At 37.6% G+C, this 27,515-nt stretch overlaps 1 protein-coding gene across 5 annotated transcripts; it reads right to left on the minus strand.

The window, feature by feature from the left end:
* Positions 1–90: 90 nt before the first annotated feature.
* LOC128238850 (centrosomal protein of 162 kDa-like) lies at positions 91–26,233 on the minus strand. 5 transcript variants are annotated; one of them, XM_052955134.1, is made up of 38 exons: positions 26,182–26,225; positions 25,629–25,698; positions 25,069–25,167; positions 24,185–24,293; positions 23,738–23,829; positions 23,532–23,586; positions 22,681–22,738; positions 22,379–22,425; positions 21,308–21,393; positions 20,621–20,806; positions 20,063–20,099; positions 19,485–19,643; positions 18,549–18,716; positions 17,919–18,017; positions 17,464–17,587; positions 16,549–16,657; positions 16,224–16,253; positions 14,888–15,035; positions 14,258–14,407; positions 13,892–14,038; positions 13,499–13,617; positions 13,118–13,214; positions 12,406–12,518; positions 11,725–11,862; positions 11,363–11,475; positions 10,268–10,294; positions 9,629–9,764; positions 9,107–9,256; positions 8,627–8,788; positions 7,980–8,063; positions 7,657–7,752; positions 7,194–7,325; positions 6,013–6,220; positions 4,415–4,576; positions 3,958–4,127; positions 3,402–3,626; positions 2,930–3,079; positions 91–2,335 (listed from the first exon to the last, which is right to left on the minus strand). In XM_052955134.1, the coding sequence occupies exons 3-38, from the start codon at positions 25,135–25,137 to the stop codon at positions 2,060–2,062; spliced, it is 4,431 nt and encodes a 1,476-aa protein (XP_052811094.1). In that variant the 5' UTR covers positions 25,138–25,167; positions 25,629–25,698; positions 26,182–26,225; the 3' UTR covers positions 91–2,059. The 5 variants fall into 5 exon arrangements, with proteins under 5 accessions (XP_052811094.1, XP_052811093.1, XP_052811096.1 ...); XM_052955133.1 differs by lacking the exon at positions 25,629–25,698 and having other exon boundaries at positions 17,464–17,589; positions 17,918–18,017; positions 26,182–26,233; XM_052955136.1 differs by lacking the exon at positions 16,224–16,253 and having other exon boundaries at positions 17,464–17,589; positions 17,918–18,017.
* Positions 26,234–27,515: the final 1,282 nt, after the last annotated feature.

Raw genomic sequence — 27,515 nt, forward strand, 5'->3', positions numbered from 1 at the left:
AACACGCACACACACGCGTATTTGTCTAGTTAATCTCACATCAAAACAGAGCCATGACAAAGTTTAGATTTGCAAGTAAAAATATTGTTTGTTTTAGCATTTTTTATTTTCTAGGCATTAAATAAACATTCCTACAATATATAAATAAACATAAATGTGGGGTACATGAGCTTTTTCTATTGTTTGTAAATGAAAGCATGTATATGGAGCATAGCACAATTATTGTATGTGTATAACATTTCAAACCTAAAGCAGAGTTCAACAGGGAAACTACATATAAAAAAATACAAGAAAACTTGGTACCAACATGTTCCATGTACAAGAAAACCGTGTAACTAATACTCGAAACATGTACGTACATCTATAATTAACTAGAGACTGCTTTTTTGAAAAAGCGCATGTCTCCCCCATTGTGTGGTCGTAGGTGAGAAATAATCAATGATGGACATGAAATTTGTACTTCCTCCCTACCAAGTTTGGTGAACCTAGGTCAAACCATTCTCAAGATATTGAGCGGAAATGTTTTTTACATTGGGGGTCGCCGCGACCTTGACCTTTGACCTAGTGACCCCAAAAACAATAGGGATCTTCTACACCTCATGACCAACCTCCCTACCAAGTTTGGTGAACCTAGGTCAAACCGTTCTCAAGATTTTGAGCAGAAATGTTTTTTATATTGGTGGTCGCCGCGACCTTGACCTTTGACCTAGTGACCCCAAAAACAATAGGGATCCTCTACACCTCATGACCAACCTCCCTACCAAGTTTGGTGAACCTAGGTCAAACCGTTCTCAAGATTTTGAGCAGAAATGTTTTTTATATTGGGGGTCGCCGCGACCTTGACCTTTGACCTAGTGACCCAAAAAACAATAGGGATCCTCTACACCTCACGACCAACCTCCCTATCAAGTTTGGTGATCCTAGGTCATGCGGTTTTCCAGTTATCGATCGGAAACGAACAAAGCATTCTCCTGATATTGCACGGAAATATTTTTTTACATTAGAGGTCACAGCGACGTTGACCTTTGACCTTGTGACCCCCCAAAATATAGGAGTTTTCTAAACCTCATGATCAACCTCCCTACCAAGTTTGGTGAACCGAGGTCAAACCATTCTCAAGATATTGAGCGGAAATGTTTTTTACATTGGGGGTCGCCGCGACCTTGACCTTTGACCTAGTGACCCCAAAAACAATAGGGATCTTCTACACCTCATGACCAACCTCCCTACCACCAAGTTTGGTGAACCTAGGTCAAACCGTTCTCAAGATATTGAGCGGAAATGTTTTTTACATTGGGGGTCGCCGCGACCTTGACCTTTGACCTAGTGACCCCAAAAACAATAGGGATCTTCTACACCTCATGACCAACCTCCCTACCAAGTTTGGTGAACCTAGGTCAAACCGTTCTCAAGATTTTGAGCAGAAATGTTTTTATATTGGGGGTCGCCGCGACCTTGACCTTTGACCTAGTGACCCCAAAAACAATAGGGATCCTCTACACATCACGACCAACCTCCCTACCAAGTTTGGTGATCCTAGGTCATGCGGTTTTCCAGTTATCGATCGGAAACGAAGTGTGACGTACGGACTGACGGACTACCGGACTGACGGACAGGGCAAAAACAATATGTCTCCCCCAGAGAGGGGGAGACATAATTATGTAGGTAACTTAAATACCATAGTTATACTATCTATGCACGTCATTTGAAAGTTTCATTAGGAACTCTGATTATCCGCAATACTCCTGTGTTCCTGTTCTATCCTCGGGATTCTACTCATCACATTCCTAATGTCCTGCGTGTAAATAAAGCAGAATTGTGTACAAAAATGCTACCAGGAACAATCACAATTTGGCAACCAGTATACATCAGTCCACCTTACATCGAGACTTACAGTATACATCAGTCCACCTTACATCGAGACTTAAACGTTTCTAGGGAAATCCTTAAACCCAACAACCTCTTGCATGACATGTACTTTCATATTCGATTGAAGCGTCCAATAATATCACAATATGCTGTTAATAAATTAACCATCTATATATATAATGCCACACTGCTATGAGACGGCCGTGGATGTGACGGGAATGACAACACCCTGTTTTTGTAGGACCCGTAAAACTTCAAGGATAGAATCCAGTTCCACGCGAAACCGCTGTATCTCGTTGTTCTTTGTCTCCACGATGTCCCGCCATTTGTCCACCTCACGTTCAGTTTCTATAGACGCTGCCTGTCGAGAGTTGAGTATAATGTCCTGCAGCTCTTTCTCACGTTGTGCATGCTTAGTTTCTATCTGCACTATTTTCTCTTGTAAAGACTCAAAATGCCGCATTTCCTGCGAAACACAAAGAGAAAAATATGAATTTGTTACTTGGCTACATACTTTATAATTATGTGCACTTAAGAGGCCAGAATGTGAGATTGTGAGCATCTTCTTAAATATTGTAACCAATATGTGTCTATAAAAATCATGGTATAGGCTGGATCCTGAGCTATTGGAATGGAACATGCACATGTGTTACTTACTAAACAGAGGACTGTGAAGCCAACACAAATGCTCGTCTGTGGTTTTCAGTTGCGAGGGCATAACTGAACAATGATTAAAGACAGAGTGATGGCCCTTGCTATACATGTGTGTACTGTCTTTCTCATGTTGACAGCAATGTTAGCAATATGTCTAGCAAACTCCAGTTGAATAATTCAAACAATTTTTATTGATGGCCATAGTTAAAGTGTTTGCACAACAACCTCAACAATAGACAGACATGACAATATCGCCAACTTTTAAAAAACAGACAAGATAAACATAGCAATATTTAAAACATGAAATTGATATTGTTTGACATATTTTTCATTATTTTATTTTTTTTATGTATTTTATACATACACTTACTGGAGCTATGAATAAATAAACACTATAAAGTCTTACCGGAGTGTGAGATTTCTTTGCCTCTTTGAGGTCCCTGTGTAATGATTTGAGTGTTTCCTCAAGACGTGTCTGTTTGATGCGCAACATAGACGCTGCCTCTGCCTCAACCTCGAGTCGAGCTTGCTGCTCTCTCAGGTGTTTGATCATCACCTAGACGACAAAGAGGGTAAAAAATGTATGAAATATCCTAATGAACTACTGAAGATATGAATCTAATGCTAGGAGTATCTGAGGAGCTAGAGTTCTACTTTTATCCAGCTGAGGTAGATCAAGAAATCAGTTAATAAAACCAGGGCAGTAGTATCATCACAATTTACATAACAGTCGAAAGAGGATGACCTTCATGAGAATGACTTTACAAATTTCTAGACAAAGAAATAAAAAAAGTTAAAAGAGTATTAGACAAAAAGAATACTTTTAACTGACAAACGCTATGCACAAATATGAAACTAATTCTTAAACCACAACCTACCTCCTGAGTATCAACCTTGCTCTGCAATTCCGCCATCCTTGACGTTGAGTGTTCCAGGGCGTTCTGGGCAAGGAGACGCTTCACTTCCTGTTGGTGGGAGTCTCGCTGCTGTTCAAGACGTTCCTCGTATGCCTCCTGTGTACGGCGGAGTGCAGCCTCCCCCTCTGCCACAGCACGCTGGATGTCCACCCGACACTGACTAACTTCCAACTGTACCCGCTCCACCTGACAAATCACAAGCATAGTTTGTATGAACAATGATATCCAATAGTGCCCAGTTTACAATTTGCCCCAATATATTATTTTTTTCATTATATCAAGTATGCAATAAAAACAAAGAAATAAAGCATTAATGTCACAATATCAAATGTGTTGATCGAAAGTTCTTAATTCATAATCCTAACTGTTCCCTCAGGCTATTGCTATATAAACACTATGTCTATAAACACACTATGGCTATATACAGGCATACATATCATAGACACTCATAACATATTTTTTGCACAGAATTTCATGTCCTTTCCATTGATATTTTACATCATAATAACATTCATACCTTCATTTTGAGGTTATCATTTTCCTGGATGACCTCAGATATGTGTGTGTCCTGGAAGACCTTGGCGTCATATGTCTTCCCCTGTAGTTCAGACGCCGAGGGAAGGGACGTAAACTCAGCTGCATCATCTCCCTTGTTACCTCCCCTGGCACCCAGCTTCCCGCGCTTGCCTGACAAATACACAGATAAAGTGTTATGATCATGCAACAACAAGGTTAGTAATGAATAACCAGCATGGTTGTTAAGAAAACAACTTCTGTAGTAAACAAAATTGACCAATTCAATAAGTACATACAGAAAGCTCACACCAGTGTCTGTTGGATTGTTTTTAGAACTTTAGAACTTAGAATCATTATTCCTTATCGCTCATTTATAAAGTAAATCATCTTTAAAATTGGTAAAATCTATAATCTATATACCGGTCATCCGAATTAACCAAACTTTCTGTCATGTTTACCATTATCGCCAGTGATCGCGAGTTGTCTGTCCTTGCGTAGGCGATCTAGAGATTTCTGAAGGACCTGAATGTCATGGTCCTTACCCTCCACCTCCAACTGGAGAGTCTTAACAAGGGCACGCAACTCTGCCTCCGTCTCCTTTGTCTGAGACTCTGCTTTAGCTGCAAAGAAAGCCAAATAAACTGAAAATATTTTAACAACAGCAGTCATAGACTGTCATATCCCCAGCAGAATGAAGGATAGGATCCAGTTCACCTTTTGTTAAAGGATACCAATGAACAATAACAAAGCGCAATTACTCACAAAAAATGCATGCAGCAAAAGTTATGGTTCCTGTGCACTGCACTTCTCCTCAATTTGATCTATCTGTATGTGAAGTCAATTTCTTGAAGGCTATGTATGAAATTTAACAAAGCCCAATAACTAAAAACTAGAGCTGTCACAGGAGTGACGAATACCCCCAAATGCCGCCTGGACACATGAATGGCAAACCATTCCTTTGAAAAGAGGCCATAACTCCAAGGTTACTGCACACTGCATCTTCTTTTATCATGCATGTCTTGTTTTATTTAAATCTGTTGAGTAATTTAGAAGTTACACTGCTGACAAGAAAAACTCTCCTTTCATGAGTTATCGTCCGGAAACCGTTTTTCTATTTTTAGTAACAGTGACCTTGACCTTGGCCCCACCAGCCCCAACATCGAACTTGACCTGTACATGTATCTTCTGATGTTACACCTGTGTACCAAAAATTGTTCAAATCTGTCTAGCCTTTCATGAGTTATCGTCCGGAAACCGTTTTTCTATTTTTAGTAACAGTGACCTTGACCTTGGCCCCACCAGCCCCAATATCAAACTTGACCTGTATCTTCTGATGTTACACCTGTGCACCAAAAATTAATCAAATCTGTCTAGCCTTTCATGAGTTATCGTCTGGAAACCATGAAAACCGACAGACCGACCGACCGACAGACCGACCGACAAGCTCACTCCTATATACCCCCTCAAACTTCGTTTGTGGGGGTATAAAAATGCAGCTAGAGTTGGAGTTTTTGTGCACTGCACTTTTCTTCAAAGAAATATACCTGAATATAAAGTTTGAAGTCAATTCCTCAAAGACTTTTCGAGTTATGCTCCAGACAAAAAAATAAGTATGAAAATTAACAAAGGGCAATAATTTTAAAACAAATGCCAGCAGAATTATGTTTTTTGTGCACTGGACTTATCCTTTATGAGATCTCTCTCCATATGGAGTTTGAAGTCAATACCTGAAACACTTTTCAAGTTATTCTCCAGACAAGATTGCCTGGATGACTCACTTACCTACCATTACTATATCCCCTTTGCCCTTGGCAGGGGATAAAAATATTTATCAGTACCATTATTCAATACATTCATTTGCTTTAGGAATCCCACCCAAGACAGATTCATGCATATCTCCCTAAAATACATAAACATGAGTGGCAATGTTATACAATCTCAAACTCTAAAATGCATATTATGAGAGTCAGTTTTGTCAAACAACAATAAAAACTAGTTACACATATGGCTAGTCAGACTACAAAAACAGCTAACTTTAGCAAAGCCATGAAATTACCATCAGATTTCTTGGCCTTAGATGCCTCTGCAATGAGCCTGTCAACCTCAGTCTGAAGGTCGCGGATCTGCTGCTTGTATCTTTCCCGCACGCTCTCCAGCTCACGCTCCAGAGCCACAGAGTGGGTGTGCGGGTGAACATGGTCGGCTTGGCCCTGGTAGATGGATAGCTGAATCTCAAGCTCCTTGATACGCTCCTCATACTGCACCTGGAATGTAAGACCCTGGGTTGAATACATGGAGATATACAGATACAGGTCACCAAGCAAGATTTCATACTAACTCACATATCGCAGTCCATGGATGAACCCTTTTGCTTTTAGGAATACTCATTAAGCAAGGAAGAATCAACTGTACTATTTCTGAAAACATACCATTCAGACACGCACTATTCAGATGCAAGCTTGAATACCATGTTATCATATTGGGAAATTTTGCATGAGCACAACACCCAGACACACTAAAATTTAACACTGAAATAAAGCTGAATTTAGTTATACATGTGATAAAACAGTACCATTACATTGTTTTATATAACTATTATCTAGCCAAGATACCAACATTCCACTCTGACAGGTGGTATCTTTGCTTGACTCTGCCATGCAGTGTCTTCATCTCCTGGGGTTGTATTCAACATTGTTCTTGTCCTTGTTCTTTGACACGCCTCAGTAATTCCACTCAGTCCATTGGCCAGTTATTTTTACAATCCAATCAAAACACTTGGATTCTAATCCTAAAGCTGCACGCTCACAGATTGAACGTTTAGACAACTTTTTTACTTTTTGTCTTGGAATGAGCCAATTTTTGCGAAAATCCATGGAAACCAGTTACATAAGACTGCTGACAAAAAATTAGTTCGCAGATTTTTATATTAAAGTTCAAAAATTGATGTTTTATGCATTTTCCTTAAACTGTTAGTAAAGGTTTAAGCAATAAAACATAATTTTCGAACGGAAATATGAAAATCTAGGATCTGATTTTTTGTCAGCAATTTTATATCATTGGTTTGAAGATATTTACGCAAAAATTTGCTTTTTCCCAGACAAAAAATAAAAAAAATGTAAAAATGGAATATCTGTGAGAGGCAGCTTTAACATCAAATAAAAATCTAAGGTAGTTATTGAATATAGCCCCAGATCTAATTGTTAATTTCCATAGTGAAATAAGCTGGCGATCACATACCTTGACACTATGGTACTTCTGTTCCACTCCACGGAGCAAGGTGTTTGTCTCTGTGTCTTTGCCCTCCAACTCCTTTTCTAGCTTGCTAACCCTGCTCTCCAGTACCTCTGTGTATGCTGTCCGCTGGTTGGCCTGCACATAGTTATTACATGTATTGGGTTACTATAGATTTGAATGGATAAAGGGGTGGTTTAATGTTTGGTTTTAGGCTTTGTGACTCAAGAAAATTTGTTTTTTTTGTAGGGTAGGCATAAACTGTAATTATTTACAGTAGCATATAATAATATCCAGAAATTGTTGCAATAATCAGATAGATCTTTGATTTGCGTACAAAATGCAACAATCAACTACATGTTCAACATGGACGATCAAATTTGCCAAATGGAAGTATGCCCAATGGTATAGTACATCCTCTATCTCTGTTACCCCACACAGCCATGTGGGGACAAAAGGTATGGCATACCTGGTTGTTGGTGTCGCCTGCAGCTGCCGCAGTCATCATAAGTGATTGGAGGGAGTTTGGATTGCGACGCTTCAGGATTGCCTCCATCTCCTTCACCTATACACAAGGACAACAAACAATTAACAAAAATTTTGTGCTAAAATCACAAAGGTACATTTCAGGCTTTTTCTCTCCAATATACTATCATACAGGCCAATGAAACTTTTATAAATTAATCTTAATGTTGTCCATTAAGTTATAAATTATAATACGTATTTTGAAGACTGTTTAAACCTGTGTTAAACGTTCAGCAAATAACACCCTGTGGAAACATTTAGGGTTACCTGTCTCTGAAGGTCCTGTATTTTCTTGGTGTCTCCTGCTCTCTCCCGCGCCCGCACCTTGCTATCCTCCACACGCTTACCAGACTGGTAATAGAATAAACATGTTAACACATGAACCCATCTCAATAACATGTGTTTGAACAAATCAAGAATTTCAGTTAAATGTGAAATGTCAAAAACTAAATTGAAAGTCTAACATCCAAAATAAATATTGCATAAACTGATTTTTAAAATTGATTTTCTTACTACTCAGAAATATAATATCAATTATTGGATCATACAATATGTGTGTTGATTTAATGTGTGGCACCTCTAGCCCTGACTTTATTCTTATTTATCTGTTCACACATCAGCTTAAAAGTCATGCTCTGATTGTCAAGAATGTCACAATAATTTTTTTTGAGGTATATTTGTATACACTATTATTCATGTGTACAATTATTAGTCAACATGATAAATAACTTCAATTTATAAATCATACTACTATAAGAGTTTTTACTGTACTGACATCATGACATCATGTTATATAATAACTAATTGTAAAATCGACAAAAAAAAAAAAAGCCTTGTTTTGTTTTACATTGAAATAATCGCATGTTGAGAGTGTCAACAATTCGTTATACTGAAAACCACATCACACCACTCACCTCAGTTTGTAGTTCTTCCAACCTCATCTTGAGTCTGTGTATCTCGTCCTCGCGGGCCTTGACCTTGCGGGCCCCCTTGTCTAGTAACTCCTGGTTCTCTGCATACCACTTCAATTTCCCCTTCAACTTCTCCACCTCACCCTGGTACTGCCGCTCCAGTGCCTGATGTAGGAAAATAAATGATGAGCACGTATAAACTTGTATGTCAAATAGTTAACTTTAAAGGTATATTTGAAGGAGATTATTACTTGTTGTGTGGTGTTAACCATAATGGTCCAAGGTTGCTAATGTTAATTTAATGGTTGAAACAACTTGAATATTTAAAATTCATTTTTCTTTTCTGATCTAACATTATCACAGGTTTCAAAAAAACTAGCCCTGTTATTGAAGTGATAATCAACTTCATCTTTAGACCTCAGACACAAACGAAACCCTACATATCATGTAGATAGACCTCCCACACAAACCAACTGCACATACCATGGCCTCCTCAGACTTGAGGGTCTTGTTCTGTTCTATTGTTTTCTGCAGCTGTTCTCTCTCCAACACAAGTTTTTCAACATGTTTCTCAAGCTCAGTGCGCGAGTGCTGCAGGACGCCCATCTCCCGTGACAAGGCGTCACATGTTTGCTACAAATTCATAGCAAAGTTATGATAAAGTTTTATAGGTTGAGGTGCCAAAATTATACTTCAAACAAAAAGCATATAAAACCATTCTGCAGTCACAGTATTTTGTCTCGCACCCAGGATGTAAAGGGGGTAGGATGACATTGAACAATTGTTATGTGTTTCACTTCATGAAAGGGATCACATATGCAATATAATATATATATATGTAGAATTTATCACTATTGCTATATTGAACTTTTAAAATTTGAATGTACAACAGCTAACATCCTATGAAAAGAATAATATTAATCAGCATTATGACCAAATGATTGCCACCACAGCCAATTTGCCCCACCCTTGCCTATGTGCCCCACCCTAGCCTATGTAACCTACCCTAGCCTGTCCAAGCTCTCCCTCCAGGTGTGCTACGGCCTCGCCTGTATTCCCTGCAGCGAGCCTCTGCTGTGCAGCTGGCCCCGTTATCAGCCCCTTGTTCTGGTACTCAGCCTCCTTCTTTTCAAGCTGGGTCCTGGAACCGGTACATGAACATGTAATGCTTATTTAGGACAATGGTGAAACATGACATGATACTTGTACATCTGTCTCTGACTTTAAGCAATGTCAACTATCAAATAGGCATTTTTACTACAATTTTGTTCCACTCTATGAAACTACATTGTTCATGGATTGTAACATTCTGTATAGGAATATGGAAGTGTTGACTGCTGCAAACTAATGTTTTAATTTTAACTTGACAAAACTAATGCAATAAAACAAAATGAAAAAAAAATGTTCTAAAAGCAACAAACTTGGAGAGCTTAGCGTATACAGTAAAACAAGACAGGGTTAAAGGGTTATAGACAGGGGAAAATAAATGGGAAGCACAAATCAACTTTATATAAGTAATTAGACATTTCACTCAATTAATTACACTAATATATAAATTTGACTTAACATTAAGACATTTTTCTAGCCATTTAAGAAAATTTAGCATTGTTCTGATCAAATCACAGCAACTCAAACCATACTTACAGCCTCTCTTTATCAATTTTTATTTTTCTACAAAATGAAAAGACACAATGGGCAACACAAACAGAACATTCTTAGGCCTACTGGTACCAGTACCACATATATCACATTGAAATCATACAACAAGTCTTATAGTAGTAATTAAACATCCATGTAGCTGAAAATGTCAGCACAGTTACTGTTAATTATCACCAGGATTGCACTAGGTAATGCAACATGCAAGCAGTTTGCGTCACATGCTGCTTTACATGCTGTAAATGAATCCAAAGTACATGTGCAAGGACACCCCTGAACTCCCTGAGGTTTTGTGCAGCTCGTGTGTGGAGTTACTATAACACTCCTTAAGCCCTTAATATCTGAGGTTTGGGGCCGCAATGAGGACATCCCTGCACCCTTGTACTGGATGATTTGAGGCCCCTGTAAGACTGGCTGGACGACTTCTGTACGTCAAGTACCTGAGGTTTGTTGAATCTGTGATGACACCCCTGCAAACCCCATACCATTGGCCACTGTGAGGACACACCTGTATCTCCCATACTAATGATTTGTGGCCTCTTTGAGGAGACCCCTGTATCTCCCATACCAATGGTCTGTACAATACCCTGTACCTGAGGTTTGATGACTGCGACACTTTACTAGAGCATCCTGCACCCCTGTATCCAAGGTTTGTGGCCTTTTTGAGGAGTTACTTGAACACCCCTACATTCCATACATGAGGTCTGCAGTCTCTGTAAGGACACTCTTGCGCCCGATGTATGTGGCCTGTGTAAATACACCCCTGAACCTCTGCCCTTCATACCGGAAGTTTGCACCTGCCCTACCCCCTTTGTACCAGAGGTTAGCAGCCTTCTGTGAGCCCCCCCCCAACTTTTTAGCAGAGGTTTGCATATACATCCTCCCCCTCATATCAGAGGTTTGCAGCCGTCTGTGAGGCCATACCTGCCACCCCCCTTTCGTACAAGAGGTTTGAGTCCATCCCTGCCCACATTCCTTTCATACTGGTGGTTCGCAGCCTTAGTGAGGCCATCCCTGTCCCTCCCCCACTCTTTATAACAGAGGTTAGTGGCCTCTGTGAGGTCAACCCTGCACCCCGCATACCTGAGGTTAGCTGCTTCTGTGAGGAGTTTCTGATTCTCCTGGAACATCTGGTCCTCCAGCTGCTTGCTCTGCTGACGGAGATTCTTCATCTCATTGTACAGACGCTTGTTCTCCTATATACGAACAAGCATGGGAAAGTGAGGGAATATTTGGTAAAAATATCAATAGGGATTTCTTACTTCTGCAACCTGTGTCTCTGTGTCAATGATTTTGGCCAAAACCCATTGTTTCTTTTTGTTTACAAAATGTTCATAAAAAACATTACTGTTAACACCAATTAGGACTGTTTTCATTATATCTACTAACAACTTTACAATGTGGTAAGTTTTCTTACACTGTAACCCTGCCCTGTGTGTTCATACCTGCTGGTACCCAGCTATGAGTGTTTCTTGCTCCTTGACTTCCTTCTGTAGTCCCTCAAGCTGGTCCTTATCGAGACCCTCCAAGGGTTCCCCTGCCAGCACTCGTCTCTTAACCACACCATCACCCTCACCAGATATCTGGACATGAGAAAAATCATGATATTTGTTAATGCAAGTTTAACTGATTTGGTAAACACTTTGAAAAACATATCATCAATGAAATTTGGCAATAGAAAATAAAGGTTGAACCTAAAAGAATATATGCATTTTTTATATGACTATATGTTTTCAAAGCTGTTAGTTAATAGGGGTAAGCAGTAAGTCCTAAACTTCAGAAAGGCTATGGCACAAATAAAACTTTTTAACCATTTCATGAAAAATGACATTAATATATGTATAGACAAATGCTACATGTATTCTACAGTACTATGTTTACATTAAACTCAGTCAAGGTCTATGCCAAGCCATGCACCAACACATGCACTGACCTTGGCCTTGAACACAACCACACACACTGACCTTGAACACCCACACCCGCGCTGACCTTGGCCTTCAACAACCCCACATGAACACTGACCTTTGCCTTCAACAACCCACACACACACTGAACTTGGCCTTGAACACCCCCCCCCACACACACACACACCGACCTTGAGCACCCACACACACACACACACTGACCTTGGCCTTGAGCACAAAGTTCTCTTGTCTGAGTTCAGCCAACTGCTGTTCATACTCCAGTTTCTGTCCCTCCAGCTGCCGCTCATAGCTCCGTGCCTGGGATTCCAACTCGCCTAGGGAATGGGTACACAAAAAATAACAGTTGAAATGCAAATAATGACCATAGAGCAAATTTATCATGCAAAGAATAACAGTCATGCAGCAATGCAGCAAATAAATTACTACAGTCGAACCCCGTTGGCTCGAATTCCTAGGGACTGGCTACATAACCTCGAGCCTCGGAAATTTTGAGCCAAGAGGGAATGTTTACATTCAGTATATAGAAATAGGTCCCTTACATCCAGTTCGAGCCAACGAGGAATTCGAGCCAAGCGAGTTCGAGCCAACAGGGTTCAAATGTCCTCACATTATAACATTTTTGCAGCATATATCATTCATGCAGCAAAAAAATGCCACGCAGCAAATAATTATAATGAAACAAATTAAATAAAGAACTAAACATATACTTTGAGAATCTATAACTGACAGAAATTTTAATTAAATTGTTAGTCGTAAGGAACAAAAACAATTAACTAAATATTTAACAGTAACAAACAGAATGTGTGGCTCATGACTGAGTTTGTAATAAAATATTATTTGTCATGAATAAGTACAACATATCTTCAAACACACAAAATAAATCACTTTAGAACAACCAAATACATTCCAGGACCTTTAAGGCTGGCTATAACCTGGTCCTTATCTTCCTCTGGCTGTTCCTTCTCCTTAAAACTGGCTGACACTGAGGGCTCATCCTCTGAATACTTCACCTGCACAAAATTTCAAGATATTGTATATGTTGGATATTTTTTATGTTAAAATACTCTCTTTTATTGAAGATATCTATTATGGAAAGAAATGTATTGAACAAAACTGTGCAACATTTTCAATTAATTAAATATTCTTAATGATTACATCAAATACAGAATATTTTCAAACAAATACCATTTACATTCTTACATTATCTCTAATCACAAACAAAAGCTGATTTGGGTATAAATTCAAAGAAAACAAAAGTAACCAAACAAATGCTCCACCCGTCCACGGACAGTACCTGTGGTGCCGGCATGCCAGCAAAATGGTCTTTGATATACTTGGCAAAGGACTCAACAGATGCATCCAGCTGAGTTGCTGCCATGGTCCCCAGCTTCACCTGCCGTGATGACTGGCTCCCTGCATGATGGAAACTTACTGTGATATTTGTTTTCAAGTACCAATATCAATGGCCCTTATTGATATGCCAATATACTCACACCAAGAGCTCCATTGAATAAAAATTCCAACACTTAATAATTTTTTTTTTTTTTTCTCACTTTCAGTGATTTGTGCATTCTCATAAAATGGAATATTTTGACAAAAAGCATGACTGGAGATGAATAACACTGAAATCTTCAACACAAGCTGATATTGTCTGACAATGCATTATTCTGTATATTAGTTAACATACCAATGATTTTGTTCTTGGCTATTTCTGCAGGGCTCCATAGCTTTTGAGACAGCCCCTTCTTGGTCTTTTTCCCCTCCACATCGGAAGGGCCAGCCCTGCCGACCTTGGCTGGGGACTGGGCTGGGGAGGCACTAGTGTCCTTATATCCTGAAGATTAAAACATCAAGTATGGAATAACAGAAAATATTTACAAAACTGAATCAAATTATATTGCCTTAGAATGATAATCAAAGGTCAAGCGAAGAACTGATATAAGAAAACTAATCATTCCTGTTTAAGTACTGATAAAATAAAGCAATTCTTTGTATGCTGTTGTATTACGGCCTCTGCACATTATCATAATAATATAACAGCCAGAGTATCAACCTTCCTGAGTGCCATGTGACCTGGAGTACCCAAGCAGTTCCTTCTCACGGTCCCTATTTTTGTCCCGTGGAGGTTTTGGGGGGCTGAATGGCTGACCGTATCCTGAACTCTTCACGGCCTTGTGCTTCCACTTCAGTGTTTCAGAATAGTCTGAAAACACAATTGGAACACGATCGTATTGCGTCTTTCAGAAAACATTTACATAATGTAGTATTGGCAATGCTAAGTTAGTGTAATTTTTTTTGTGTGTGTGTGTTTATGCTAAATGAGCGCAAGAGGGTAAATGAGCAAATCTATGAAAATAATACTGAAAATCAGTTTAATTCTATACAAAAAGTCCCAAAATGTAAATATTTTAAAGTGGAATACTTAAGAGCTCTCACTCATTCAGTGTTTTCAAAAAAAGTGTGTAAGTAGAATCATGCATAATAAAGAAAATATCACAACAGAAAGTCAATAAAGGTAAAAAGGTCAAGAAAAATTAATTCAAGGGGCTATATTCACATAACATATTAGTGAAAAACCAGCAATGTTTCACAATAATTTCCAACAAAATGCTTTATGAATATTGCCCCAGAGGTACACTGAGGTACCGTGGTAAATGTCATGTTGTATCTAACTAACACTTACCAATTTTCATGGGAGATGAGGACCGGGATCTGTCAAGTGTAGATCCAAGGCCCTTCTTTCTACCATCTTTTGGTGATTTACCCTTGCCGGACCTCTTTTTCTCATCCTTCCCCACCTTCTTCTTACCCCTGCCCCTCTCTGTCACACTCTGCCAGCAGACAACAATAACTTACAAGATACATTATACAGAATCCTTTATTTAATGTTTGATATATAATCATACACAAACAAATAACAACAGCTCTATTAGCTAATATCTGAAAGAAAGACTGACTAAACATATACTGTGTGCAACATGTAATTCAGTTGTAAAACAGTTATAACATGTGCTTTTAAAAAATAATGTTTAATGTTAAGGATGTTGCTTGGATTTAAAATTGTTCTATCAAACTGGAATTTCCCAATTCAATACCATTTTACACCCAGGAAAGGATGAACATGTTTTCTTGTAAGAACAGAATATCCATTACTATGTTCATCACAAAAGAACCTTAAAACTTTTTATTAAATGGGATATGAAAATATGAAGGAAAAGTATGACAATGTTAAGTTAAGCATGAAGTTTAAGAAACAAAAATTGCATTGTATAAAAGTTTCAGAAAGAAAGTTTCAGAATCTCATCCAGCTTTTTTACACTTATGAAATGCATTTTTTTGGTCAAAAATTAAATTGTTAAGGCCGAGTGATTCAGATAGGGATGAGATCTTAAAGCACATCTCGTCATATCCCTAGTAATGTGAACAAAACTATAGTTGGTTTATACTAACTCGTTTTAGCTTGATTTTGCACAATTTTGAAAGATAATATTAATCATTCTAGTCCCTTTTCTAGGCAGAAAACAGTATCGTGTCCTTTTTGAGAGGTCATGGTTACGCCACTAGACCACTCTCACCCTGGTGAGGATCGAACCCATGACCTCTTGTGTGAGAGGCAGTCAGCTATACCACTAGACCACTCTCACCCTGGTGTGGATCGAACCCATGACCTCTTGTGTGAGAGGCAGTCACCTATACCACTAGACCACTCTCACCCTGGTGTGGATCGAACCCATGACCTCTTGTGTGAGAGGCAGTCACCACTCGACCACTCTCACCCTCAAACACTAGTTAGCCACACACTGTGCACAATATGATTCATTGTTGTTACGTAACTGTTAAATGTTTTGCATGCATGTACGATCAAAGAAATACTTACCACATTTACAATTAATCATCATCAACATGGGTTTTTAAATTTAAGTTAGGGACACACATGTCAGTAAATAACATTGGTTACCAGACATCGAACACCATTAATATTTCACACACTGCATCAACTTGCATGGCAATAAACTTACATGTCTCGCTTGAAAAGCTGGGTCTTCCGACTAAATAAAACATTTATTTCTGCATAACACATGCAAATAAAATAACGTAAGATGCACTTTTACCAAAATGTATAAAATTCAAAATGAAAATAAAGATTACTTTAGTATTTAGGTCACATATATGTATATAAGTCCAATGGAGGCCAGTATCCCACATAACTAAACATTCAATGTTGTTATGTCAAATGACCCAATAAAAAAATGAACTAATAATACACATTTAATTTACATTCAATTTACATAGTTTTTATGATAGTTTAAATTTTTTATAGAACCTCCAGTAAGAGTCACCCACCACTTCAATAACAGGTTGGTACATCTCAGTATCCTCTGTGTGGGACGTGTCAAATCCCCCCCGGTACGAACTGTCGCCACGTTGTGAACTGTATGAATTCTCTCCTCCTCTGTACAAAAAACAACAGGTTAATTACAAGCACAATTGTCCCGTCCAGTCAAAGTATAAATATATGTCTGCTAGAAACTAAACACTTTTTCTTGTCACTTTGGATTTTTACTTGTGATATTGGAAACTTTCCTACAAAAAGACACCAAATGCTGTATAAATCAAAACGAGTTCATTTATGAAAGAATTTTTGTCACTTTTCAACACTTTCAACCATTTTTTCCCTGATCTTATGGAACAAAGTGCCAATGAAAGAAACAACAGGCATTTTTCGCATTCAAAAGATTACCATATAACAGTAAGATATTGGGCCTAAGACAACGATGTATGTTGGGAGGCCTATTTCCGTGAGCACAGCAAAGTACAATGGCGCCCTACATGAAACAGAAAGGGCACACCTTAACCACAGGCCAAGGAAGCCCGCTCCATTTCCTGTAGATTGTCAAAACTGGAGACTAACTTATTTGTGTTTGTTAGTGCGTTCACCAGAATTGATATACATAAACTTATTGAACAACAACTTTTGAAAAATCCTCAACTGTCATTGGTGCCCTCGAAAACTGCAAACATAACGTATATGCTACCTTTTACTACTGACACTAGCTTAACAAGGAAGCCATTGGTGGAAAAAAGACTGACTGAAATATACTCTATAAATAAAACTATTTTGGGTGCATTCGTGAGAACTGATCTACGTTGAAAAAATGAACTGAAAATTTGAAAAATCCTGGACTGTCATTGGCCAACACTTAAACACAAACACCAAATTATATCAGTAATTACCAGTTTCTCATGACAAAATATTACCTCTGTGAGTTTTCCCCCCTGTTGTTGTTGGAGTAGTCGATGTCGTGGGCAGGGTTGGCAGGTGACAGGTTAAACCCACGTGCTTCTTCTATCTCCATAGCAACATTCCTTTGACGCTCCAAACCTCCAGAAAAAAGTCAAGAAAACATGTACATATAACAAAGCAATTATTAACCTCTTGAGTGCACCATTCTCAACAGATCTCTGCAGTTTACATTTTGCCATCAGTGTGTTTTGAAAAGGCTACAGACAACAATATGCAGGAAAGGTTACCCAGTTGTGCAATACTCATCACATGTTTGTATAATTCTATATACTTTATATAAATCATATAACATATTTTACGAAATTTGTTGAGAATGTGACAAATGAATACAAAGGGTTCAATTTGTATTTAACACAGGTTTAAAAGAAATTTAAAGTATTTCCAGAGATGCATGCTATTGTGTACTTACTTCCCCTGGGAGACTTGGGGCTGAGACTGCGGTCCGCTCCTGATTTACTCTCGAAATCTTCTAGTTCCTTCATGATCTCAGTCAGGTTACGTTGTTTTGCTGGGATAGGCAACAATGATCATGTTAGTGCTTTATTTGAACAATAAACTTTGATAAATGAGCATGCATGTATATCTAAAAGGCAATTAGTTTTGGGCATGACAATCATACTCTAGGGAGATTATGATTGGTGATTAGTAAGTTCTTTCTTACTAAATGGAAGAACTTAGTGTAAAAAATACAGTTTTAGGGGTTCTAACAGCTTATAATTGTCAATCCTTAAAAAAGCCTGGGGTCAATTAGAGAACAACGGTTTCTAGCCCAAAGCAGGGTAAAGGGGCTTTGATCAGTTTTGAAATTGTTTCCAAAATCATTTATATTCATTTCAAGGTACTTCCTTCCTTGATTCCTTCTGTTTTGATGCAACTCTTTGAGCAAAATACAATCATAACTACTACAATAGTCTTCAATAGTCATAACTGTATTCTGATGATGTCAGGTGAGCAGTTTTAAATAACTGGCTGTTATACGCCAAAAACAAGGACTTATGAACAAGTGAACAAAGCCAACAAAGTGCTAAGTGTGTGGTACCTGAGTTAGACTTGAGAAGTTTTTTCACCAGGTCCTCAGTTCCCTTACCCCCACTGTGAAAGGAGAGCTCAAGCTGGCTGTCGTTGCCGAGGGTGGCCGATGCCCCCACACGCTCTAGAGCCTTTCGGAAATCCTCGATCTCCTGGCTTGTGTTGGTACCTATAAGACCTGTTGATGAATAGTTATATATCTTTTATGTTGATTAACATGATAAATAGATGACACTTTAAATGAAAATTGGCAGTTCATATACGGTAATTGTTACGGTACATTCAATTTGATTCATTTTCTACATTACTTATATATTGTGATTTACATGTCATATATTCCATGATCCATGATTTTTAAATTAAATCTCTTTTTTTTTATAATGTCTTCTATAATCGGTAACAGCAACAAGGGAAAAACAATTCCAAAGGTGTATAGAGATCAATTAAGTAGCCATTATTTGATCTACACATGAAAAAGAGTCCTATTTTACCATACATCTATATTAAATAGGCTAAAAATAATCTCCTTAAGCTTTCAGAAACATACTGGTACTTTCAGTTTGGGTACTGAAGTAATAATAAAATAACCAAATTATACATGAACTCAAAATATAGGCCATCCTGTTGCATCAAGATTCACAAGACGTTAGTTCACTACAAGAGCATCATAAGCGAGATGCCGATGCTTTTCTACCTTTCTGCCATTGCCTTTTTTAACATGTAGAACTAGGTTTTAAGGGAACTTCTTAAATGATTGATTAGTTATGCCAAGGCTATATGTTTAGAAAGACTATGACAGTGCTTACAATGACACAAGCTTTCATAATACCACAACTTCATCTCTTTAAAACAACAAACAAGTCAATAATATGAATGGGCCCATTATTTCTACCCAGCTTCTAAAAGTTTTAAAGACATCCTGGCATGTTCTGACATGAATACGAACCAGTGTCTACTTTGAGTGTATCAGGCCCACTGTTATACGCTGGGAACCGAGACCCCTGGCTGTCTGTCTCATCCAATGTGGCCTCACGGAGCGTGCTGCGGCCCACCTTGGGTGACGTTGTTGTGTTCATTGTAGACTCCAGCGAGTCCATCAGTGAAACTGGAACAGAGAACCAGGTTTTATTCAGTCTTATGTAAAATCTTACAACTGATCTTACACCTGTTAAATTCAAATTGATTTAATTTACAAAATACTTACAAAACATTTTATACACTGTGTTTGGTTCCGACTATAAAGTAACATAGAACACAGGCGCAAAAATTCTCTAGAAATGAAAAAGAATACTTCAAAAAGTTAGAAAGAGAAGATAAACATTTTTTTTTTAAATCCCTTAAGAAAACACTTACTCTACCATAAAAAATTAGTTCGGGTCCAATTCTTTACTATTTTTATTTCTTTCAAAATTAAGAAAATATCATTTTTTGGAAAAAGGTATATGTTTTTCCTTCGGGAATATCCGAAAAACAGCACCTACACTGGAACATTTAAGTGCACTGTCTGCTCAAACACTATCTTACCTTTAGACAGCATACTGGGCTTTTGTTCAGAGTGCTCCTGGAAAATAAAGCATTTTCTTTCATTTTCATTTGTTTAACTTTATAAAGCATTGCTTCACCAAAAACCAGAACCAACTTAAGATTGTGAATCAGGAATGCAAAAGAAGATTAAAATGCAATTTTAGCCCAAACAATCTTATATAGGCCCATCTTGTTTTCCGGCAACTATAAGAGCATGAAATCCACACCAGATATCTTGATTCATTGTAGCTGTTTTTATTTGTTGCTAATAACATAAGCACCTAGAACAAATGCCAACACTTGTCTTTTCTTTTTAACTTCAACAATTATTTTAGACAGAGTTTTGAGCATTGCTATATATATGCATATTGTCTATAGATGTGTTCCAAGTTTTATTTCAGAATGTTTTATTGTTATAGCAAATAAAGTTTTTGCACAAGGATATTATTAAAGGGGCTTTTGTTTGATGGCTGGATAAAATATTTTATTATTTAATTAATGCTGCTAATAAAAAAGAAGGCAAAAATCACAAGTGATATTTTTCCCATGAGGATGTACCTTCTCTGACTGTAGCTGTGTGTGCGGTCGCTCTGTCTCCTCCTCCTCGTCCTCTATATCCTTCAGTGCTGCGAGTGTAGCTGCGTTGCGTGCTGCTCCCTCAGGAGACAGCGTCTGGGCCGTGGCACTCAGCTCCTGGTTCAGTCGCCCATAGTCCACAGTCCCGTCAGCATTATTCTCTAAATCCTGCAAGATAGAGGACAGAACAGTGCAATGGGTTATATAGATCACAGGATTTATCTTACTCAAAGAAAAGGTATCCCTACAACCTTAACTCTAACATTATTTTAACACAAACTGGTCTTACACTGTGCAGACTACTCATTGACTACAATCTTCGACTTAGTTTCTCAAATCATCGCCAGTATTCAAGACTATATACTTCTGTCAAGGAACTGGTACATCCTGCTTTGAGTTCTAACATATTTAGCCATTTCCTTCAGTTCACTCTGTATATAGTTGGCACCAAGGTCACAACTGACTGCAGAAGTTTCAGCAAATTCTAATAAAATGTTAAAAATGCAGTGGATTGTTTTTTACATTCCCTCTTAACTAAGTATTTCCATAATACAATAATCAGGTAAACGTCTGAAAAATCACTGTCTTTATTTTGTTACAGTAACACAGACATGGCCGGCAGGATGTAGCTTATTCATAATCCCAGAACATCCTTCGACTAGTCCTTACCCTGAAAAACTTTTCCTTGTCAGCCAGTTCATCGAGTGTGTCCATCCCCAACTTTCCTTGGTGGCCTTTCTCCTCAAGTAAATCTTCTACAATAGGGAACATACATTGTTTGCCCACAGCAAAAATTGCTTTTGAATCTGGTGAAGATCATATTTTAAGAGGCATTGAGAAATATGCCCTGGTGGAGATTGAATCTGTAACCTCTTTGTTCAAACAAACAAGTTCTTGGATGAGAGACTGGTTTACCACTACACCACCTTCACAGGGGAGGAGATCCAAACTGCAACCTCTTGGGTTGAAGATGGACATCTATACCACTAGACCATTCTCAGACAAACATTGTATACTTTGTTATATGTATATATAGAAGATATTTGTTAACTTCAGTGTAAGATCTTATATTATTTCACAAGTGTCATAGTAAAACATTATTTCAAGAGTGGCGAAGCCAGGAGTGAAAATATATTTCTATGAACAGCAAGTAAAATGATATACGATTTTACGCTGTAATCAACAAATTCTCCGTTTTTTTAATGCTAATATTTGGAGTTTAATTTGTATTTTAATTTATTAAAAAAATAGTGTTTCTACGCTGCTACGTGTAAGATGCCCCTCATGTCAAGTTTTGATAGCTAATGAGGAAGCTGCCATTTTTAAGTTATATTTAATTTCTTTTATTGTATGGTTTATGAAAAGCACATTTTGCCATTTCAATGAGGCGAAATCAAGTATACAAGACCCTTGATTAAAACTGAAAATAAATAATCAGAAAAAGCAATTTTAGAGGAACTATTTGACGTCAATAGTGATTTAAAACTACTGCGCTTTATTATGTCAGTAAACAAAGTCTCACGGACTTGGCGGTGAAATGTACAAAACTGCGTTTTCTATGGCAATTTTCCACAAATTGATAATTTTAGATATGCAAGAAAAAATATCAATCTTATTTTTCCGGTCCGGATAAAAAAATCCGACCCCCGATCCTGGCACACTGCATGGCCGGTAACTCGGTTGGATTTTTCAATCTGTACTGAAAACACATGATCGATATTTAAAAGCTGCGTGTGTTACCTGTGTTGAAACTGTCCATGCTGTCTGCAGGTAGATGAACGCGAGGCCTGGAACATTAAAACATGCATAGATACAGTTACAGTCACAGGGGGCTATTCCTCAATTGTACAGTCAGTTAATAAATTATCAGTCAGCATATCTTCAAGATAATTGAATAAAACTGGTCAATTTAACACAAATTGGTAGATTTAATACAAGTTGCTCTACGTATAATCTGATTTTTACGTTTAAAAATGTCAAATAAGGTCATCTAGAAATTTATACAAGGACGTTGTTGATCATAAGAAGGAAACTCCACAAACCTGTCTCCCTGCCCATGGTTATTATGGTGATGGTGATCTTCTTCCGACTTCTCTGAGACTGAAAAAATGGAAAAAGGTTAAACAATAAACAGATGGTAGGAAAGAGAATCTCAACAAAAGACCTTGCCAGAATTACTCACCACAGTGATATTTTGTACATATGAATGTTTTTATGCTATGGTACACTGTACCTCTTTCCCTGTTCTGTCCAATGTATAAGAACTGGAGAGGTGGATAATCAGACAAAAATTGTTATCGATAACTGAAGTGAAATGGGTTTTAGCCAGGTTTTCAAAAGGACAGGGTGCTAACAGATAAAGGGGCATTTGTATCAGACTGTGAAGAACTTGAAAATTATGACTTGGAAATGTTAGGAATTGTGTTTAGTTGAAGTCATATTCCGTTTCAATAACCAAACATGTAAAATTTGTATGTATTTATAACCACACTATAAGTTTAATCAGAACAAAAGAAAGGCAGAAGGGTGCTACCAAGAGAGGACAAGGTATAGCACTCTTCCACAACTCTTGTGTTAAAACCGTATTTTAAATACCAATGTTTTATTTATTTTAAAATTAGCCCAACATTTATTACGACTGAAGTATAAATTCAAAACATTTACAGCGTACATGGGTATTTATGCATTTTTTAGTAAAATTATTATGTTTGATCAACCAATTATGGATGATCATCGCACCATCACTACTAGACAAAAGTAATTATGCTTTATAACACCAGGTGTATTACATTCATTCACCAGTTCACCATTACTGTTATGAATATCAATTAAGAGTATTCTTTTATTTATATCACAAGCGTATATCGGAGTAAACTGAATAGTAGATACTCACTGTCATCTAAGGAGTCCTTGCTTAGTGATATCTCAGGCTTTACTTTCGACTTTATCTGAAAACAAATATAAATAATAACACAAGAACCAAGGTACAAAATTTATAAAAAAAAGTTTGCTTTACTAATAACTGTTTTATTTCTATTAAATTTAACAGTGTTCATTTTCTTAAGAAAAGAAATTGTTTCAAGTCAATAGTAATCTTACATCTTTCCTAGGCTTCAGTTTTGGGGAGGCCTTAGCATCTGAGCCCTTCTTCTTGTCCGTAGACTTCTTCAGGAAGCTTTTACTTTTGGAAGCTACAAAATAAAACCCCAGATTGGCTCTGTACAGTAGGAGTACTTCAGAAATAGCAAGACTCTTTATTGAAGTTCAACTTTACTGTGTCAAGTTACATCTCTGATATTAAATGAAATAAAAAATCTACCATTGTTAAAAAGTCTTTGTTTTTCAGTGGGTAAAACCTTTAAAATCATCAATCAATGTTGCACAACTTTAAAGTAATTCAAGAAATTGAATAATCAAACAGGCAACCTAGTTTACAAAATGTTTTTAGGCATTATTTTTAAAGCAACAATCAATGTTCCATTTTAGTGAACTTTAAGAACTTAAAACAATGGCTGTTATCAATAATCTGTAGAAGAGGCTATCTACTGTTGTTGTCCTCGTCCTCTACATCCCACCAGGGCCTGGCTTCCTTCTTTGGTGGTGCCAAATACTTGTTGATGTGGGCAGAGTTGATGGAGTCTTCTGATGACAGCGACTACAATAGACATTGTATCATAGGTAAACATTATATATTTTACAACGATTGTGAAGAAAATTATGATAACTTGTACTAAGCCACTCTCGTTGTACGATGTTGCGCGAGAGTGTTGTCTTGTGTTGTGGTAAACCGGAGTACCCGGAGAAAACTCACTTGTCCGGCTTGGTGACCACTAGCCAAACTCACATTCGCCCAGGCCAGGAACGGAACCCGGGTCGCCTTGGTGAGAAGCCAGTGTGCTTACCACTGCACTAGCAGGACAACAATCATAGGTATAAACTGAGAATTAACTGCCTATCCACTGGAACTAAACGGCTATAGACATGTATAAAGTATAACAGTAGTATACACAGGCGTTTTTAATGTCACCAGATGAAACCAATGAAAGAAAACTCATCATTGACTTTAGAATACTTTTATTTTTTAAATTAGTCTTTTTCTCTCATAAGGTACAATGTAGTAACTGTTAAAATGAGCAATGCAAATGGCACATAATGGCAACGCAGATCAAATGCCATGTAGAATGATAACAAACAGAAAATTCCAACATTTTTTAGTATGAGGAATTGCAGCACAAAATGGGGGGAAGGGTTTAATAAGACCCCTCTTGAAATTGTCTCAAAGCCATTTATATCCATTTTAAGGTACTTCTTCATGTTTTAAATGAACATAGACAGCAAAAAAAAACATACATGCAAGTAAGTCTCAAATTAAAAGCCCTCAATCCTGACTTCAAGATTTAACTGCCTGATTGTACAGGCAGACTACATACCTCTTTCAGAAAAGCTTCAAACTGGTCATCAAAGTCCCGACTATAGGCTCCTTTCTTTTTACGGCTCATTGTCAGTGTCAGTGTGTGCTTCAGTTAAATCTGCAAAAATGTTGATAAATCTAGCCTATTTCTACATACTCTGCTCAATCAAAATGAACTAGAGGAAATGTTCAGAAAGAGAAGTGAAGTGTGCACAAAACATTGTAAACACTAACACTTCTGGTCAAGTACCTAAATCCATGCCACCCAAAGAACTTCTAATATCCCTCTTGTACGATTGCTATCATATGGAACATAAATGTGACTTACATACATGTGGCACATGTCACAAGGAGAAAAGAAAACCTCAGAAATCATCAGAATGCATTTCATTTTTAAAATGACAAATGATATAAAATGTATTCATACTAGTTTTTGTTTCAGACGAGGTTTCTTCACTGGAAGAAACGGTATTTGTAGTTGTCTATGTCATATTTTGCAACATGACATTAATAAATACAGGTACCTAAAGGTAATTGCAGATTGGGTACCAAATATCTACCTATCCATGCCCTACTTACACAGTGGTCGAAATTAGCACAAGCCTGCAAGACCTGCACTGGTAAAATGTCTTCCGAGCTTCCTCAAATTCTGAAGTTTATATAGCAGGGCTTGTTCAAAAACATGATTCCATGCAATAGTATAAGAATTCGTGCGTGTTTATCCGAAAGTCTAATTTCAATGACTGCTTACATATCCTGGTTTCTTATGCTTTCTAAATGCTGTGACACAATTTGTTGGATAACAAGAAACCTGCCAAAGTGCAAACAATGCCCAAACAGAATAAGACATTAATCCCAATAGGTGCATGATGTAACACTATTTGTATGATGACTTGGACTGAGGTACGGCATTTGTATCAAAATTTGGGTTGACAAGGCAGTTGCATCTTGTCACTGACACTGGGTGACTTTCTATAAATGTCAAATATTGTTCATGTTTTCAAATACTACAATTATCAAACAAATACTATTAAGGCCATCTTAGAAACAATATATAGTGTTCGTTATTAATGCACAAACTGCATTTGAAATCAGATATTGGAAAAAATATGGGAAATATAGGTTTGTTTACATGTTTTTTCTTGTTTTCTGTTTGAAGTATCCGCCATAACGAACAAAGCAAAGCATTTCCGCATAAATATTTCGGCTACACACAACTATTATTATCATGGTACTTGGTCAAAACGGCACAATGTTTGAACGGTCTGGACGTCCGTTAACGTGTTCACTGTATCCGGTATATATTATTGGGAAACAACAAAACAAAGTCTTAGATTATTTCATATTTTATTACTCTTAAAGACTAAAAAAAAATACAACCCGTTTGCTCTAATATACTATGCTATGTACAATATATTATATTGAACGTCTTGGCCGATCCTTACTTGTGACCATTTAACAAATAACGAGGAACATATAAATCCGCCAACCAAATGCCGCGGAAATATTTGTTAACCAGATGAGGCAAATAATCAGAATTCATACAAAACTAATTACCTCAGGAAGTGATTGTAAACTTCTAAAGACATATTCGATGTGAATAATAAGATATTTTATAGTTAACCTAAAACGATTGAGAATTGATTTGAGTGATAATGGTTGGGACCTGGCCCCTACTATTACAACAAATACTTAGGTCAAATTTCAATCTCTATCTCTAATCATTTTACCACAAACTTTCAAAGGTTTTTATGCACCAATCAATTAAAACCACGCCCCCAGGTCCGGGAGTATACTGGGGATAGCCTGGGAAATGGGCCGTGATTTTACCTTCCAGGTGGCCCCGCCGTGCCAGGTGAATGTGGTGCCTAAGTTTTCGCGCCAAATATAGAGGCGAATAGGCATACCTAGAGTCCCTGGGGTGCAGGGGCAGTTGGCGGGGGTATCACTAGCAGTTCGTCTGCGCAGGGCGGGGATTTTGCCCGGGCTTGGCTGGACCGAAAATCAAAGTCCCCGCTATTCCATTGAATCTGTTAATCAAAACGTTGGTGAAGATCTTAAATAGACATTTAATGCAATTGAGAACAACTCCAATGTGATTTGGCAAAAACTAAAGTATTATATCTGCTCTAGTATGATTTCTTTTTGAAATATTGACCAACGTGTTTTAATAAATACTTTCTAGGAGAAAATATTGGAGCCTTGACAATTTAATATATCTTTTTTGCTTACCATCTCTATGCTTTATTATTATTACGAGCTTAGTTCAAGAAGTTCACAGACTTTAAACTGAATGTATATTTAGCGGAATTTAAATAAACCACCAATTTAATGAGACTTGTCAAGGAATCTGCTCTTAATCATCGTAAATATCCACGGCCGACCCATTCCATTCATTGCGTTACCGATCCATTCTGTTACTGACCCATTTCGTTACTGACCCATTCCGTTACTGACCCTTTCGTT

This window comes from Mya arenaria, chromosome 6 (genome assembly GCF_026914265.1).
Source record: "Mya arenaria isolate MELC-2E11 chromosome 6, ASM2691426v1".
NCBI lineage: Eukaryota > Metazoa > Mollusca > Bivalvia > Myida > Myidae > Mya > Mya arenaria.

Bases quoted from the DNA above. Each gene is read 5' to 3' on its own strand.
- LOC128238850 (XM_052955133.1), bottom strand. From the start codon at position 25,137: ATGAGCCGTAAAAAGAAAGGAGCCTATAGTCGGGACTTTGATGACCAG. The intron at 13,618-13,891 runs GTATGTTAACTA...TCCATCATGCAG, and splicing joins AGCCAAGAACAAAATCATTG to GGAGCCAGTCATCACGGCAG. The intron at 9,765-10,267 runs GTAAGTATGGTT...TACCGGTTCCAG, and splicing joins AAAATTGATAAAGAGAGGCT to GACCCAGCTTGAAAAGAAGG.